Source organism: Ranitomeya variabilis, chromosome 1 (genome assembly GCF_051348905.1).
Source record: "Ranitomeya variabilis isolate aRanVar5 chromosome 1, aRanVar5.hap1, whole genome shotgun sequence".
NCBI classification, from domain to species: Eukaryota; Metazoa; Chordata; class Amphibia; order Anura; family Dendrobatidae; genus Ranitomeya; species Ranitomeya variabilis.
Genome location: NC_135232.1, coordinates 447,363,387 through 447,380,974, shown reverse-complemented (window position 1 = coordinate 447,380,974; position 17,588 = coordinate 447,363,387). Strand labels below are relative to the sequence as shown.

At 42.8% G+C, this 17,588-nt stretch overlaps 1 protein-coding gene and 1 long non-coding RNA gene across 7 annotated transcripts in view; one reads left to right on the top strand and one right to left on the bottom strand.

Moving 5' to 3' along the window:
• Positions 1-17,588, top strand: part of LOC143764373 (uncharacterized) — a 238,255-nt gene that overhangs the window by 212,048 nt on the left and 8,619 nt on the right. The window lies entirely within an intron of this gene.
• The window catches only part of HAUS6 (HAUS augmin like complex subunit 6), an 89,669-nt gene continuing 79,079 nt past the window's right edge, over positions 6,999-17,588 (bottom strand). For both annotated transcript variants that reach the window (XM_077249815.1, XM_077249813.1), the window contains exons 15-17: positions 13,892-14,027; positions 10,697-11,674; positions 6,999-8,359 (exon numbers count right to left, since the gene is read on the bottom strand). In XM_077249815.1, coding sequence (XP_077105930.1) covers positions 8,313-8,359; positions 10,697-11,674; positions 13,892-14,027 — 1,161 coding nt within the window. In that variant the 3' untranslated portion in view covers positions 6,999-8,312. The remainder of the gene's footprint in view (positions 8,360-10,696; positions 11,675-13,891; positions 14,028-17,588) is intronic.

Below are 17,588 nucleotides of genomic sequence, written 5' to 3'. Positions count from 1 at the left end.
ACATGTGAGACTGGCCTAAGGGGAATCTGCTTCATCTCAGAGGGAATGCAGAGGCATGTCAGTTATATTAGAGTGTACCGGGAATCCTACACGTTTCCCCTTGGTTATCCCACCAAACATCTGGTCCTGAAAGGACTGTGGTTCTGACTCCTCCTCCAGCCCCATAGTGCTGGGTACGGCAGATACTAGATCCTCAATCCAATCCGAGGAAAAAAGATATGTCATTCCTACTGGTATCTGTTTTGAACTGTGATTTCTGTTATGCTGTAATGTCTATTGTCTGTATAAGTCCCCTCTATAAGTTGTAAAGCGCTGCGGAATATGTTGGCGCTATATAAATAAAATTATTATTATTATTATTATATGTCCTGGTTTCAGAGGTTATAGGAGACATGGGTTCCTCCCGTCTACCTGAGGATGAGGCATAGGAGAGGTCTGATTCAGACTCAGAATCCTCAACCTGAATCTTTCTTTTCTTTGCTGGAGAAAGTGGTGGTGGGGGTGGAGGGGTAAAGGCCGCTAGGGAAGACTGCACCTCTTGCTTAACTAGCGAGCGGATTTCTTCCAAGCGGGAAGGCTACTCTGCTCTATTTTTTGTCAGTACATGATTGGCAGTTTTTTATCCCATAATGAGGGCAATATAATATTGCAGATGGCACATTTTTTCTTTATAGAAGCTTTAGGGGTAGACTTGTCTCTCTGAAACGAGAGGGAGAGTAGGGTCAGATAAACAAAAAACCCCTAGATTATCTAAGGACCCCCGTCCCTGCAACATTTACTATGGCAGGGGCAGCGCTAGGCTCTGCAGGCGCAGAGCAGGTTTTGCCTTCCATCAGGACAATCTTATCTGCGACGTTTTCAGGCAGGTTTTATACCGGACAGTAGGTCCCTGCCCCCAGCAAAGGTCAGTTCCCTCCTGGTCCTGGGGTAGAGGAACAGCGTCCTGCACGACGCCGGCGGAAGTGCTGTGTTTAGCAGCAGAAGAAACCGGAAGTGATGCGCGTGATCACTTCCTGGACGCCGGCAGAGCACGCAGAGGGAGAGATCGGAGAGCTCGTGGAGGACGCCGGTCGGGATCACTGGCCTGCTTTACCCTCGAGGTGGTGCTGGAAGGCCAGGAGGAGGTCCCGAGGACACCGCAGAGCAGCGTGACGGGAGCAGCAAGAAGGGGGGGGGGGGGGTGAGACACGACCCATGCTGCCCAGCCTTTAGCAGGCAAAGCCTAGTCAGATCCTGTAGTCACCAGCCACCACAGCACACGGAACCTCTCTCTGTCCCACGGGGGACAGGAAAGACACTGGTAAGTGGGAGGGCCTTTTAACCTCTCCGTATTTCCTGTTCCCCATTAGGGCAAAGAGGTAGACTCCGTATGCAGTCATAGAAGATGAATAGAGAAAACAGGAGCTTTATTCCAGTGACTTAAGTGGTTTTATTTCATATTGGGTGCAGTTGTACACCTTTTCAGCCCTCTCAGATCTTTATGACCTGGAGTTGCCCAAACTTCAAATTAACAGTTAGGTAAAAGCTTGACTAACGATGGAGTCGTAAGAGAAACCTAGTAAAGAGGCAGTGTGCTTGCTCATCGGGTTTGATACCATATGGACCACAAGTGATTTATAACCAAATTGACGGCGGGGGGGGGGGGACCACAAAAGACAGCAACTCAAGATATTGCAATATGGCCCTTGCTACTTCACATGAGGGGCAGACTACTAAGAGAAGGGAGAGATGATTACATTTTGATCATCATAAAATACATGGTACGGTGGCTCTATCCAATCCCGAGGAGAGAGTGTCAGACCAGACCAGTTAGTTACTCAGGTTAGACGTTTATGGCATATCAACAGGCCTCAGACCCAATTATTACAGCCGATGCAAGCAGACTGAAGTTATAATTGATCGTGATAAAATGCAATTTATGGAAACTGGAGAGAAAAGCCATAAGCCACCTCCGCCACTGATCCTGCAACTCCTTAAATCAGTGTTTCCCAAATTCCAGTCCACACGGACCCCACGGGTAATGTTTTCAGGATTTCCTTAGTATTGCGCAAGTAGTGGAAGTATCATCAAGGCATCAGGAATTCTCACCTGCGCAACACTATGGAAATCCTGAAAACATGACCTGTGGGGTCCGTGAGGACTGGAGTTTGGGAAATACTGGCTTAACCCCTTCATGACCCAGCCTATTTTGACCTTAATGACCTGGCCATTTTTTGCAATTCTGACCAGTGTCCCTTTATGAGGTAATAACTCAAGAACGCTTCAAAGGATCCTAGCGATTCTGAGACTTTTTTCATGACAAATTTGGCTTCATGTTCGTGGTAAATTTGTCAATTTTTGCATTTATTTGTAAAAAAAAAAAAAAAAAAAAAACGGAAATTTTGGTGAAAATTTCGCAATTTTCAAATTTTTATTCTGTTAAACCAGAGAGTTGTGACACAAAATAGTTAATAAATAACATTGCCCACATGTCTACTTTACATCAGCACAATTTTGGAAACAATTTTTTTTTTGCTAGGAAGTTATAAGGGTTAAAATTTGACCAGCGATCTCATTTTTACAACAAAATTTACAAAGCCATTTTTTTTTTTTTTAGGGACCACCTCACATTTGAAGTCAGTTTGAGGGGTCTATATGGCTGAAAATACCCAAAAGTGACACCATTCTAAAAACTGCACCCCTCAAGGTGCTCAAAACCACATTCAAGAAACTTATTAACCCTTCAGGTGTTTCACAGCAGCAGAAGCAACATGGAAGGAAAAAATGAACATTTAACTTTTTAGTCACAAAAATGAACTTTTAGCAACAATTATTTTCCCAAGGGTTAAAGGAGAAACAGGACCCCGAAAGTTGTTGTACAATTTGTCCTGAGTACGTCGATACACCATATGTGGTGGGGAATCACTGTTTGGGCACACGACAGGGCTCGGAAGGAAAGGAGCGCCATTTGACTTTTTGAATGAAAAATTGGCTCCAATGTTTAGCGGACACCATGTCGCATTTGGAGAGCCCCTGTGTGCCTAAAGATTGGAGCTCCCCCACAAGTGACCCCATTTTGGAAACTAGACCCCCCAAGGAACTTATTTAGGTGCATAGTGAGCACTTTGAACCCCCAGGTGCTTCACAAATTAATCCGTAAAAATGAAACACTTTCACAAAAAATGTCTTTTAGCCTCAATTTTTTCATTTTCACATGGGCAACAGGATAAAATGGATCCTAAAATTTGTTGGGCAATTTCTCCTGAGTACACCGATACCTCACATGTGGTGGTAAACCCCTGTTTGGGCACACGGCAAGGCTCGGAAGGGAAGGTGCGCCAGTTGACTTTTTGAATGAAAAATTAGGTCCAATCGTTAGCGGACACCATGTCGTGTTTGGAGAGCCCCTGTGTGCCTAAACACTGGAGACCCCATTTTGGAAACGAGAACCCCAAGGAACTTATCTAGATGTGTGGTGAGCACTGTGAACCCCCAAGTGCTTCACAGAAGTTTATAACGCAGAGCTGTGAAAATAAAAACTCATTTTTCTTTCCTCAAGTTATTTTTTATCCCGCAATTTCTTTTCACAAGGGTAACTGGACAACTTTTGGGGTCCAATTTCTCCTGTTTGTCCTGAGTAGCCTCATACCCCATATATGGGGGGGGGGGGGGGGGGGAACCACTATTTGGGCGCATGGCAGAGCTCGGATGGGAAGTAGTGACGTTTTGAAATGCAGACTTTGATGGAATGGTCTGTGGGCATCATGTTAAGTTTGCAGAGCCCCTGATGTGCCTAAACAGTAGAAACCCCCCACAAGTGACCCCATTTTGGAAACTAGACCCCCAAAGAACTTATCTAGATTTGTGGTGAGCACTTTAAACCCCCAAGTGCTTCACAGAAGTTTATAACGCAGAGCCGTGAAAATAAAAAATCATTTTTTTCCCCACAAAAAATAATTTGTTTAGTCCCCATTTTTTTATTTTTCCAAGGTAACAGGAGAAATTAGACCCCCAAAGTTGTTGTGCAATTTTTCCTGAGTATGCTTATACCCCATATGTTTGAGTAAACCACTGTTTGGGCGCACGTCGGGGCTCAGAAGGGAGGGAGCACCATTTGACTTTTTGAATTCAAGATTGGCTGGAATCAATGGTGGCGCCATGTCACGTTTGGAGACTCCTGATGTGCCTAAACAGTGGAAACCCCTCAATTCTAACTCCAACACACCCCTGACCCTAATCTCAACCCAAACCATAACCCTAACAACAAGCCTATCCCTAACCCCAACACACCCCTAACCCGAATCTTAACCCTAATTCCAACCCTAACTCTAGTTCCAACCCTAACCCTAAGGCTATGTGCCCACGTTGCGGATTCGTGTGCGGATTTTTCCGCACCATTTTTAAAAAATCCGCTGGTAAACTTGCGGATTTACCAGATTTCCAGCGTTTTTTGTGCGGATTTCACCTGCGGATTCCTATTGAGGAACAGGTGTAAAACACTGCGGAATCCGCACAAAGAATTGACATGCTGCGGAAAATACAGTGCAGCATTTCCGCGCGTTATTTTCCACACCATGGCACAGCGGATTTTGTTTTTCATAGGTTTACATGGCACTGTAAACGTGATTGAAAACTGTCATGAATCCGCAGCGGCCAATCCGCACAGTGTGCACACAGCCTAATTCTAACCCTATCCCTAATTCTAACCCTAACTGCAACCCTAACCCTAATTGCAACCCTAACCCTAATTGCAACCCTAACCCCAATTATAACCCTAACCCTAGTGGAAAAATAAAAATACATTTTCTTTATTTCAATATTTTCCCTACATATGGAGGTGAAAAAGGGGGTGTTTATATACTATTTTTTTTATTATTTTAATCACTGATAGAACCTAAAAAAAATAGTATATAAACCCCCCCTTTTTCACCTCCATATGTAGGGAAAATATTGAAATAAAGAAAATGTATTTATTTTTATTTTTGGCTGTTTCACTTTCAGCAGCCAATCAGAGCGATCGTAGCTACGTGGGGGCAAAGCCACCGTCCCTGGGCTGAAGTACCTCTCCCCCTGTCCCTGCAGGTCAGGTGAAATTTTAGTTAACACTTTCACCCGATCTGCAGGAACACGATCCTGCCATGACACCACATAGGCATCAGAGGTCGGATTGGCACAGACTTTCATGACACCTACGTGGCGTCACAGGTCGGGAAGGGGTTAAATCATGATCTTTGGGCATACTAACGGTAAGACCACCACTGATCATACACTACCTAAAACTATAGATATGTGTAGAAAGGATAGGAGAATGCAGAATATAAAATGCCACATCCATTATGACAAGTTGTGATTTGTTTCATTGGTCCATTAAGATTTATTTTTCCTTCACTATGTTGTGCAAGTATCTGTTTTTTGTTTTTCACAGAATAGAATACTGTAGCAGGTTACACCAACCACAGACTGAAAAAAAGCAAATGAAACATGACAAAGTGACTTCACATACCAAAACTTGAATGTTTTTATTTCTATTTTTAAAAACTACACAACAGGAAAACAATAAGTCAGCACTCACAACATATTATATTTATTGCATTGAACACAGCATAATAGCAGCTTTGTTGCACCCTTCATTTGTATGCAGATTAGAATATAACTGAACTCTGTTGCATGACTGGGAGTATCAGGAAAAAAGTTGCCTACTGCAACCAGATGCCCAAAAAGCAGAGGCCAAAGTATGGATTCAATAGAAGGCATTTGCTTCATAGCCTATGCTTTACTAAATCTGTACCCCATATGCAGAGCCATGCACAATTGATTGAGGTCTCAGGACTTGGACCCCCAACTGATCTGAAGGAAACTCAACAGCCTGCCAACTATGAAATATCAGGAAGACTGTTTATGACTTTTTATATTAAACAGTAACTAATTATTAGTTTCAGGACACAGGTAAGAGTTTAAAATAGCTGAGAAACAGTGCACTTCATATACATTTTGGAATTAGTTTACAAAAATATAGATATAACCTGATCAAATAAGCATCTATAAGAGGTGAAAAGTGAAAGGCAGGTGAGCGTGCAGATGCTAAATTGTCAAAATAGGGTGAAAAAAAGTATATCAGAAATTGCCATGGTAAGAATCCTATTGCACTGCATTATCCCAAGGTTTCTGTAGAAATCTAGATTGCTTCTTTTGTCAAATTCACTCACCTTTTTTTTTATTAAACAAAAAGTAGAAGCCTGAATGGAGAAGTAATACATCTATGATTCTCTACAATGTTATTGATGGAAATCTGTAAAATGAGAAGCAATAAGCCCGTCTACACACATGAAATGGTTATCCCCTACTCACATTCCACCATGAACTCGCCTAATGTCAGACATCAGGTAGATGCTCATCTCCGGCAGGATCAGACATGCATTTTATAGTACAACATCAAACACACGTACATTTAGAATGGATTTTTAGTCATATATTTGCTTCTAACTTTATCCTAATGGGAACAATTCAATACAGGACAGTCAACCAATTTCCAACTCGTTCACAGATGAATATGGCAGCCAGTATCCTGCCCATAGAATATCAGACTATTTATTGCATCCTAAAAGCATAATAGTTTGTTACAGCTGCCTGATAATGACCTTATTACAATTCTCAGCTCTCCAGTATTGCATCAAAACTGCTATTAGATCATAAAGTCCAAGATAATCAATCAGCAGTTAGGCTACGTTCACATTTGCGGTCAGCGCCGCAGCGTCGGGCGCCGCAGCGTCATGCGCCCCTATATTTAACATGGGGGCGCATGGACATGCGTTGTGCTGCGTTTTGCGCCGCATGGCCGCAAGCGTTGGACGCAAGAAACGCATCAAGTTGCATTTTTTTTGCGTCCAACTTTCGGCCAAAAAGGACGCATGCGGCGCAAAACGCAGCGTTTTAGCGTGCGTTTTGCTGCGTTTTTGTTTGCGTTGTGCGCTGCGGCGCCGACGCTGCGGCGCACAACGCAAATGTGAACGTAGCCTTAGGGAGAAATAGTTGTCAATTTATAGTGACATTACCATCACAAAGTGCAGACTAGTTGCACCTTCTTTCAAAATGAGCAAAGACTGTGAAAGTCACTTTAATATGAAGATTTTACCATTGTGTTGTCTTTTTCCAACACGATTTGATCCAATTCCAAAACATATCCTGTAAATAAGACCAATAATATCAAGCTAAAGGGTTGGACTGATGTTATACTGCCGAAATTGTATTGATAAATCTAGTTGCACACTTCCAGCCTTTCATTTGCACCCCAAGGGATACGTTTGATTGTGATCAGCTGGTGTTGCAGATTGAATTTTTGCCATTTGCACCTGGAACTAGTCATGTATGCAAGGTTTCGTTCTAAACAGTACATTCAAGACCCAACAGCTAATTCTCTAAGGACCAGTACATGTGTCATTTTAATTATTTATTTGCATTGTCTGTATTTAAGGATGCATCATCCCCAATTTGTGAGCTTGTTTTAACTCGCATAAGAAATCATATGGGTAATATTTATTAGAATACTTACATTTTTGGTTAATTCTTACTCTTAAATGTGTAAACTCCACACAAAAAAAAAAAACAACCCACCACACCTAATGTGCAATATCATCCAAGACCTTTGCTAAAGTACTTCCTTCTATACATAAAATTTTGCCTAAATTTGTAATTGTGGGCTCAACATCACATGCAATTTACGTTATGGCTAGAACAAAAAGTCATAATATACCATTGATCAGCCGACAATGCTATCTATGAAAGCAAATCTAGGACATTACCAGTGCTGCTAAATTCCTGCAATCGTGTCCAGTCTAAAGGTATATCAGTACAAAATGGGTAACGCAGTACATTTATTCTCCTTGCTGCTTAAACTTAATTTAGTGCTCATTTGTATTTTAATAATATCTATATGATTGACAAATCTATATCATTCTATAAGGTTTACTTTCAGAGGCTATAATGAAGATATGAGAAGCTCACTAGATTATATTTGTGATAAAGGGTTGAGAATTTTGTAAACTTAGAATTTTACCTACATAAAAATACAATGAATGCATACCAATTGTGGTGTGTTATTAACCCAAAAAGTGCCCCTGAATTCAACATTACAGATGTGTTTCCCCAACTGGGAACAAAGTTGCAGCACAATAGGGAGAACAGTTCAGAATTTTCTACAGTTAGTCAGTCAGTCTCAAAATATATGATGTCTGCAATCGCTTAGACTTATTACAGATAGTGTCCATCCACTTGAAGGATTAGGATTCTAGTTTTATTAACTGCCCCTCGCCTTCATCTGTGCATGTCTGAGGATCTCATTCTGGCGGAGGTAAGTCAATGGTCTCATTCAAAGCTCCAGGATCTAGAGGAAAGAGGGATAAATATAGTCTGATATTACATCTCAATCTCAGTGCAAAATGGAGAAAAAGCAAATAGTGACCATAAGGCATTGTTAATATTCACTTCATGGTTTCTAATTTTTAACAAACACTAGCACATATTGGGCCCAATTTATTAAAACTGGCACAGTGCCAGTCTTGAAGTGAACCTGTCAGCAGTATTGTGCACAGTAACCTACAGACTGTCAGGTTAGTGCAGTTATACAGATTACAATGCTACGTGGGTCGATGAAATCCATCTTGTGGTTGTTTAATCTGTATTTGTAGTTTGCAGTTAATTCTCGTGCTTCAGGTCGGGAGTGTGGGATCTTCATGTGGTGCTCAGCTTATGCGTTTCATTTTCATGGTTTATTAAAGGTCACCGAATCCTCAGGGACCAGCCTCAAATTTTACATATTGTATATCTTATTGTTTATAAGAAAATAAAAAATAAAAAAAAAAATACATTCATCATGCAAGCGAAAGCGCTGTAGCATGATAAACAATCTATAATATCCATATTTTCATTAGACTTTGCCCTAAAAATTTTAAAAAAATCTTACTCAAAATGGAGCAGGTGGCTGGGCCTGCGCAGTAGTAATTTGGAGCATTTGCTACAGAAAAAAACAAAAAACAAGTGTGTCAAGGTGTTGCCTGCATAGTAGCATCCATCGGATCACCAAAGTATGCTACAGTGCAGAGGCCATTTTGATTAAAATATTTAAGGTGGGGACCAACTGTATATTAATGTCTTTAAATTTAGAATGGGATGTCTAAAAGGAGCTTAATGTGTAGGTGCCCCAACACTTTTATCCGTATAGTGTATTTTGATCTGTATCAACAAGACTAGCACTGCACAAAACAATGGGGGTTTTTTCTTATCAACTATACTTTAAAACCCCTTCCCAACATGTGACGGAATAGTACGTCACATGTCGGGACCCCCGCTTTGATGTGCGCTCCGGCGGTGAGCGCACATCAAAGTCGCGACATGTCAGCTGTTTTTTACAGCTGACATGTGCGCGCAATAGCGGCGGGTGAAATCGCGATCACCCGCCGCTATTAACTAGTTAAATGCCGCTGTCAAACGCAGACAGCGGCATTTAACTACCGCATCCGGCCGTGCGGCCGGATATGAGCGCATCGCCGACCCCCGTCACATGATCGGGGGTCGGCGATGCTCCTCCATTGTAACCATAGAGGTCCTTGAGACCTCTATGGTTACTGATCGCCGGTGGCTGTGAGCGCCACCCTGTGGTCGGCGCTCACAGCACACCTGCAATTCTCCTACATAACAGCGATCTGATGATCGCTGTTATGTAGCAGAGCCGATCGGGCTGTGCCTGCTTCTAGCCTCCCATGGAGGCTATAGAAGCATGGCAAAAGTAAAAAAAAAAAGTTTAAAAATGTGAAAAAAATAAAAAAAATATAAAAGTTTAAATCACCCCCCTTTCGCCCCAAACAAAATAAATCAATAAAAAAAAAACCCAACCTACACATATTTGGTATCGCCGCGTTCAGAATCGCCCGATCTATCAATAAAAAAAAAGCATTAACCTGATCGCTAAATGGCGTAATGAGAAAAAAATTCGAAACGCCAGATTTACGTTTTTTTGGTCGCCACGACATTGCATTAAAATGCAATAACGGGCGATCAAAAGAACGTATCTACACCAAAATGCTATCATTAAAAACGCCAGCTCGGCACGCAAAAAATAAGCCCTCACCTGACCCCAGATCACGAAAAATGGAGACGCTACGAGTATCGGAAAATGGCGCAATTTTGTTTTGTTTTGTTTTTTGCAAAGTTTGGAATTTTTTTTCACCACTTAGGTGAAAAATAACCTAGTCATGTTAGGTGTCTATGAACTCGTAGTGACCTGGAGAATCATAATGGCAGGTCAGTTTTAGCATTTAGTGAACCTAGCAAAATAGGCAAGCAAAAAACAAGTGTGGGATTGCACTTTTTTTGCAATTTCACTGCACTTGGAATTTTTTTCCCGTTTTCTAGTACACGACATGCTAAAACCAATGATGTCGTTCAAAAGTACAACTCGTCCCGCAAAAAATAAGCCCTCACATGGCCAAATTGACGGAAAAATAAAAAAGTTATGGCTCTGGGAAGGAGGGGAGCGAAAAACGAAAACGGAAAAAGCTCCGGGGGTGAAGGGGTTAACTACAAAAAGTGGCTCCAAGCAGAGCAAGTGGCAGTAGTGAAAACACAAGTTTCCCCCCTAAAAAAAGATAAATAAAATTAATCTCCGAAATAAGGATTAATAAATTTAAGAGTTATAATCCCAACAAAGGCAATGGAAACTCACCTCGAGAATCAAACACATCTGCAAGTTCCTCTAGGCGCCTCACATGAACATCTTCAGCAGGAGAAAAACACATAAGCTGAGGGAGAGAAAGCCTTCTACCTTTTGGTGACTGGGTCACTGAATGTTCCAAGGTCAAGACTAAACCTTTGTCTAAAGGACTAAACGCATTCCCAGAGTCTGCAAGCAAATTAGATTCGGATTTATGCTTTCCAAACTTGCATAAAGGGACCTGATAATGATCAGTCTCATCGTCCAGTAAAGATGCAGAAAAAGTCTTTTTTAGAGCTTCATATCTGGAGCGTATTGAGTCAATGTCCAGTTTGCGGTTCATACTATTAGAATTAAACAGCAGTTGGTCACCTCTTGAAATGTTCTTGTGAGTTTCGGAAGTCTCAAGACTAGTTGTACTGTTCAAACTTACATTCCCAGCTCCTTCTGGAAGGGTTTCATGCAATATACCGAACTGGATCTCTTCATGACTCTCTAAGCAATTGTTATAATCTGCTGCAGTTGAGGAATTCCAAGATAGAGTTGTGTGTGCAGAAGCATTTTCCAGCTGAAGAGACGCTAGAAGAATTGTGCTGTCCATTATCTTTCTGGATGACTGGCTTTCCAATAAATGTGCTTGGTCCCTTTCTACAAGCGGAGAAAACATCCTTGATTGATCACTCTGCTTTAAGTTGTCATTTTCTGGCAGCAGTGCGCTTGTTGGTAAATGCAATGCACTTTGATTAAGAGGTGCCTCCTTTAGTGAAGTAGCCATTAGAGCACCAGTGGCAACTGGTGGGCCTGGTGACTCATTCTGTTCAGACAAATGCGACGTAGACAAGAAGCAAGCCATGCTAAGGTCTATTTGACTGCAGTGTGCAGATTCTAGTTCAGCAGGAGACTCTGTGTCCCGAACTTCCAATGGACTAGACACATCAGAAAATTCTTCAGTTTGGATAGCTTTTCTCCAAGATGTACGAATATCTGAAACTGAAACAAAAACAGCTTTAAACCCTAAAAGGATGCAGCCTGTTTGGGCTTTCATGACCAAGCCCGAGTTTTCAAGTTTGGCATGTGTCACTTTGGGGGTAATAAATTGGATTATGTCTACATAGCCAAGCAATTCAGAGGACAATTTCTCCCGAGTACGTCCATAATCCATGTTCCCACCAACTGCTGTTTGGGCACAGCAGGGCTTCGTAGAGTGCTAGTACCAATTTGTTATTAGAGCTCAGATTTTGCACACCTCATTTCACAGGAAACCCCAAGAAGTCACACCATTATGGAAATAAACTACTAAAAAGTTATTAATCTAGGGCAAACATGGGCAAAGTGAGACAGAGGGCTGAAAATCAGTGACCCATAAGCCGAACCATGCCCTCTCCCTGTGTCCTGATATCACAGCTATATGCAACCTCAGGATGCAGATAACAGTTGATACATTGATGAAGGATGGAGCCGCAGGGTATATTTTATCTTATATTACACTACATTTTCTTCTCCTCTACCTTGTACTGACATTTTCCGTCCCTTCGTCATCTCCTTGTTGTGATTGTCGTTATTGTGGCCACATCTAATGTCATTCTTTATTTGCAGCACAATCATTAGATCCGGCGCAGATCACAGTGACAGCCTGCAGCCCCTCCCACAGTATCGCACTCCTCTGCACATCACTGCAGGCACGCCAGACCGGAAGTGATGTCAGCGTTCAACACGTTCTTACGGCCTCATATACCCACACACTGACCTCAGAAACCAGGCACACAGCTTAACACTTCCTCAGAATCAGACACTTTAGGGCAATTGTCCTGGGCATCACATCCCTTTACCATACAGCGCCTTTAACAGTGTTCCTAGTGCAATCCATTAAGTCTACTTTTATGCTTCTGTCTCTGCAGGCTTAGCCGTGACTGTCTAACTCTTACCAGTCTCCAGTACCATGATCTCTTTGGTGCACACACCCACAGTACATCAATCTGGTTTCTCCTCCAATACTGCTCTCATTCTAACTTTATCCAATGGCTCCCTCTTGTGGTCTCATTTTATTACTACCCTATAGTTTATTCTGATGGTATTTGGTGAGGGATTATCCTACAGATTTTTTTCTAAAATGCCTCTCAGATGTGGCTACTGCATCTAAATTGATTTTCTGGTCATTTTCTAATGAATATACATGGGTACGCCCTCAGTGATGTTCTTTTAACAAGTCCCATAGTAAAACTCTCTAAATATATATGCATTTCCTTTGTATTAGTATTGATTCATTTTATGAACATGAAATGATGCGGGCTTGGGGAAATTAACATACAGGTTGGTTTGCTCAACCATTAATGAAATTGGTCTAAAAAAAAAAATAAAATCACATTTCCTTAAACCCTTTAGCGGTAATATGGATCTCTTTGTCAGCAGTAAATTTGGGCTTCCATTGACAACTGTGCACAAAATGAGTTCAGTTGAAGGAGGAAGGTAGTGAAGCATTAACCCTGCAGTGCCTTATGGTGTGTGTGTGTGTGTGTGTGTGTGTGTGTGTGTGTGTGTGTGTGTGTGTGTGTGTGTGGGGGAGGGGGGGGGGTTGGGGGGGTAGATTCTCACTTAATTGAGATTAGAGAATTTAATTTCCCCTTCTTACTCAGACTTCATGCCTTAGCAAACATTGCCATTCGCCTCTTCACCACGCAAATTTGTCAAGCCATACTTGAAGACATTTAATAGTTTTATCCGGTCAAAACAATACAATAAAAGATATTGTTTTTAAATACAAAGGCGGCATTGGGCTCACTGGGACAGCGATTGGTGGCACAGACTAGTGGAGGTGTTTATGAGTGGGGTGGGGTCACTTTGGGATTATGTACTGCTTGATGTGACTTAAAGAAGCTCCACGAGAATCAGGCCCTCTCTGATAAAACTGAGGTGGTCAGAGGGGGTGATGCATCTTACGACAGCTGGCATCACATTTATGTCAGCACTTCCTGTTACTACAGAGCTGGGAAGAGGAAGGGCACAGCAGCAGCAGAGTAAGGAGCGTCACAGGAGAAGCTCAGGACATTAGACCCACTACGGGTAATCTTCATGCAGTAAGGGAGGCATCTGTCTGCACAATCATTAGACAGTGTCCAGTGACCACACCGGGACAGTTCTGATGTTCACTATGGGAGGTTTTAGTCAGGACGGTCGGCGTCTACCAACTAGAAGAGTATGTTGACTTACTCAAGTTCTCTGGGGTCCTGGGAATCTCCTTTCTAGACAAAAAAGGATCCGAAGATAGCATGCCAATTAAATCCTCAAGCTCCGTTCCTCGATCCGATGCGGAATTTTGAGATTCGTCAACTATGTAATCTGCAACCTAGACAAAAAGAAAATGAAGTGAGTAGTTGAATAGTCACCAGAGCAATGCAACTGCAATACCTGTGCAAAAGCAGATTCTCATAAGGCAGAGTATCGGGCAATAGTTTTGAAATTTGACCAATTCAATTCCAACCTCCTTAAGATTCATCCACCTACAAAGCTACATCGTTGAACTACGATTTCGGTTGCATTTTGACTGGTATATAACCGCTAGTCACCTTCTCTAACATTTGTGAAACAATGGGTCATTACAAAGCGCCAACTAGAGCAGAACTGTAATAAGGGGTCACCATTGTGACAAGTTAGTTCATGAAACTCCTTCCACCCCAAGGTGTGTTGCTTTTTGGGGCTTTCTTTCTGCAGCCAAAACCTGAACATTTGGCAGTAAAATAAAAAGCTGCAGACAAAACAAGTTTTGTGGGCATTTTTGCTATTATCAGGATCCCAAAGTTGATCTTTGCTTCCACCATACAAGCATGAACACCACAAGGCTTTAAACATGTGACATTATAAAAACATTTTTTGGAAGAAAAAAAAAAGGATAATTTTATTACATTTTTTTATTAAATGTAGTGGAAGCAGCTCAAGGGGAACGCCTGGACTATCCACTCAGTTTCGCGCTTATTTATTTGGCTTTACATGTATGCCTTTAGTGGGGCTTAGTTTGACCCTTTTTGTGTCTACATCCGCAGAATTGTTAGAGGATGCCACTGGCACCTCTTCACCTTATTCACTCCTGATACTCTTTCCCACTTACACTTTATTCTTATGGCCGTCTTTTTTCCTATAGTAGATACTCCATTTAATAGCTCATTGTCTTTTAAACACTACAGTTGTCATACTTTTATGTTTTAATTGCCATTTGATCTAATTTACTGCACCAATCACTTTATTATTATATTCAGGATACTTATCCTGTTCACAAGGCTCTGGTATAGAATATTTTTACCTAGTATCTATTTTGCTGGGTAGTACTGGGGTTTCCCCTACAGGGTACTTTGTGTATGATCATCTTGTGGTTTTTACCATTTCTTATTTTTATGGATCATCAATACAATTATTTTTTTTTTATAGAGGAGTCTCTTCTCCCAGCCTGCTATTTTTATGAGTCTACTTTGAGTTTACTAATTAGCTGCGTAGGGCAGACCCGAGGGGGTCCATGTACGATTTTTATTGCTTGTGGTCACCTTGGATTGGTAGTACATTGTCTAAAGGCCCCGTCTCACATAGCGAGATCGCTGCTGAGTCACAAGTTTTGTGACGCAACAGCGAACTCCATAGCGATCTCGCTATGTGTGACACGTACCAGCGATCAGGCCCCTGCTGCGAGATCGCTGGTCGTGTCGGAATGGCCTGGACCTTTTTTCGGTCGTTGAGGTCCCGCTGACATCGCTGAATCGGTGTGTGTGACACCGATCCAGCGATGTCTTCACTGGTAACCAGGGTAAACATCGGGTTACTAAGCGCAGGGCCGCGCTTAGTAACCCGATGTTTACCCTGGTTACCAGCGTAAATGTAAAAAAAAACAAACAGTACATACTCACTATCTGATGTCCGTCAGGTCCCTTGCCGGCTGCTTCCTGCTCTCACTGACTGCCGGCCGTACAGTGAGAAGTGAGAGCACAGCAGTGACGTCACCGCTGCGCTCTGCTCTCGCTGTACGGCGGCTCAGTCAGAGCAGGAAGCAGATGGCAAGGGACCTGACGGGCAACAGATGGTGAGTATGTAGTGTTTGTTTTTTTTGGTAACCAGGGTAAACATCGGGTTACTAAGCGCGGCCCTGCGCTTAGTAACCCGATGTTTACCCTGGTTACCCGAGTGCTGCAGGGGGACTTCGGCATCGTTGAAGACAGTTTCAACGATGCCGAAGTCGTTCCCCTGATCGTTGGTCGCTGGAGAGAGCTGTCTGTGTGACAGCTCCCCAGCGACTTACCAACGATCACGGCCAGGTCGTATCGCTGGTCGTGATCGTTGGTAAATCGCTTAGTGAGACGGGGCCTTAAGGCTGTGTTTATGTAATTGGCTTTGGGAGTTCCCGGAGTGTCAGTGAGCACTACTGTCCTCATAAGTTTGTACTTATCCCTAGGTACAGTTGGCAGTTTTTGGTGAATTTGTGTTTGTATGTTTAAGAGAACCTTTGAATGACATGAGTAATGAGTATAAGGGACAAATAAGTCCTGAATGACAGGACATCCAACTCACATAGTTGAATCAGGCGCAGTGATATAAGGGATTCTGTGTAAAGCGAGAAATAGATCACTGAATGAGCACATATGAATCTTTATTACAGGCCATTCTGTGAAAGGTGTAGCAGGTTCCTCGGTGTAGTATGCAAAGGGGCTGAGCCCTACATGATTTTCATCTGGATGCCTGGTAACTGGACTTTCCCAATCATAGCAGTTGGGCCAGGACAGACAAGTTATAGATATTTTTATCTACACCTGAAATTACCGGACAATAAAGCCCATTCCGTAAACTGTATGACATTAGTCTGCTAAGAAGCCACCAGAGAGGGTTGCTTTTGGTTTCTGTGTGAGATAAGTGGTTATCTCTGTTAGCTGTTGGGAGGGGTGAAGCTGCTGTGAGCTTGTGCTGAGGAGAACTGAGAATGGTGTGCTGTACTGCAGCAGAAAAGTAATATTGCAAATTGAAGTTGGAAGCTGAAAGTAAAATATTGTGGATAATTTAGGAAGACTTGGACGTCTGGCCAAGCGTGTGTTTTTACCAGCTTCTAGTTGTGTGGCTGATGCACAGCTACTTAACCCCTTTCTGCCATTGGACGTACTATCCCGTCGAGGTGGGGTGGGCCCTAATTCCCAAGGACGGAATAGTACGTCCAGCACGATCGGCCGCGCTCACGGGGGGAGCGCGGCCGATCGCGGCCGGGTGTCAGCTGCCTATCGCAGCTGACATCCGGCACTATGTGCCAGGAGCGGTCACGGACCGCCCCCGGCACATTAACCCCCGGCACACCGCGATCAAACATGATCGCGGTGTGCCGGCGGTACAGGGAAGCATCGCGCAGGGAGGGGGCTCCCTGCGTGCTTCCCTGAGACCCCCGGAGCAACGCGATGTGATCGCGTTGCTCCGGGGGTCTCCTACCTCCTATCCCTGCAGGCCCCGGATCCAAAATGGCCGCGGGGCTGCATCCGGGTCCTGCAGGGATTACTTCCGGGTGCCGAGCAGGCTGCAGATGAAAGCTGCAGCCTGCACGGCTGTAAGTGAGATCGGTGATCTCACAGAGTGCTGTGCACACTGTGAGATCAGCGATCTGTAATGTCCCCCCCTGGGACCAAGTAAAAAAAATTCCCACATGTGTAAAAAAAAAATAAAAAAAATTCCTAAATAAAGAAAAAAAAAAAAATATTATTCCCATAAATACATTCCTTTATCTAAATAAAAAAACCCCAAACAATAAAAGTACACATATTTAGTATCGCCGCGTCCGTAACGACCCCACCTATAAAACTATATCACTAGTTAACCCCTGCAGTGAACACCGTAAAAAAAAAAAAAAAAAAACAAGGCAAAAAACAACGCTTTATTCTCATACCGCCAA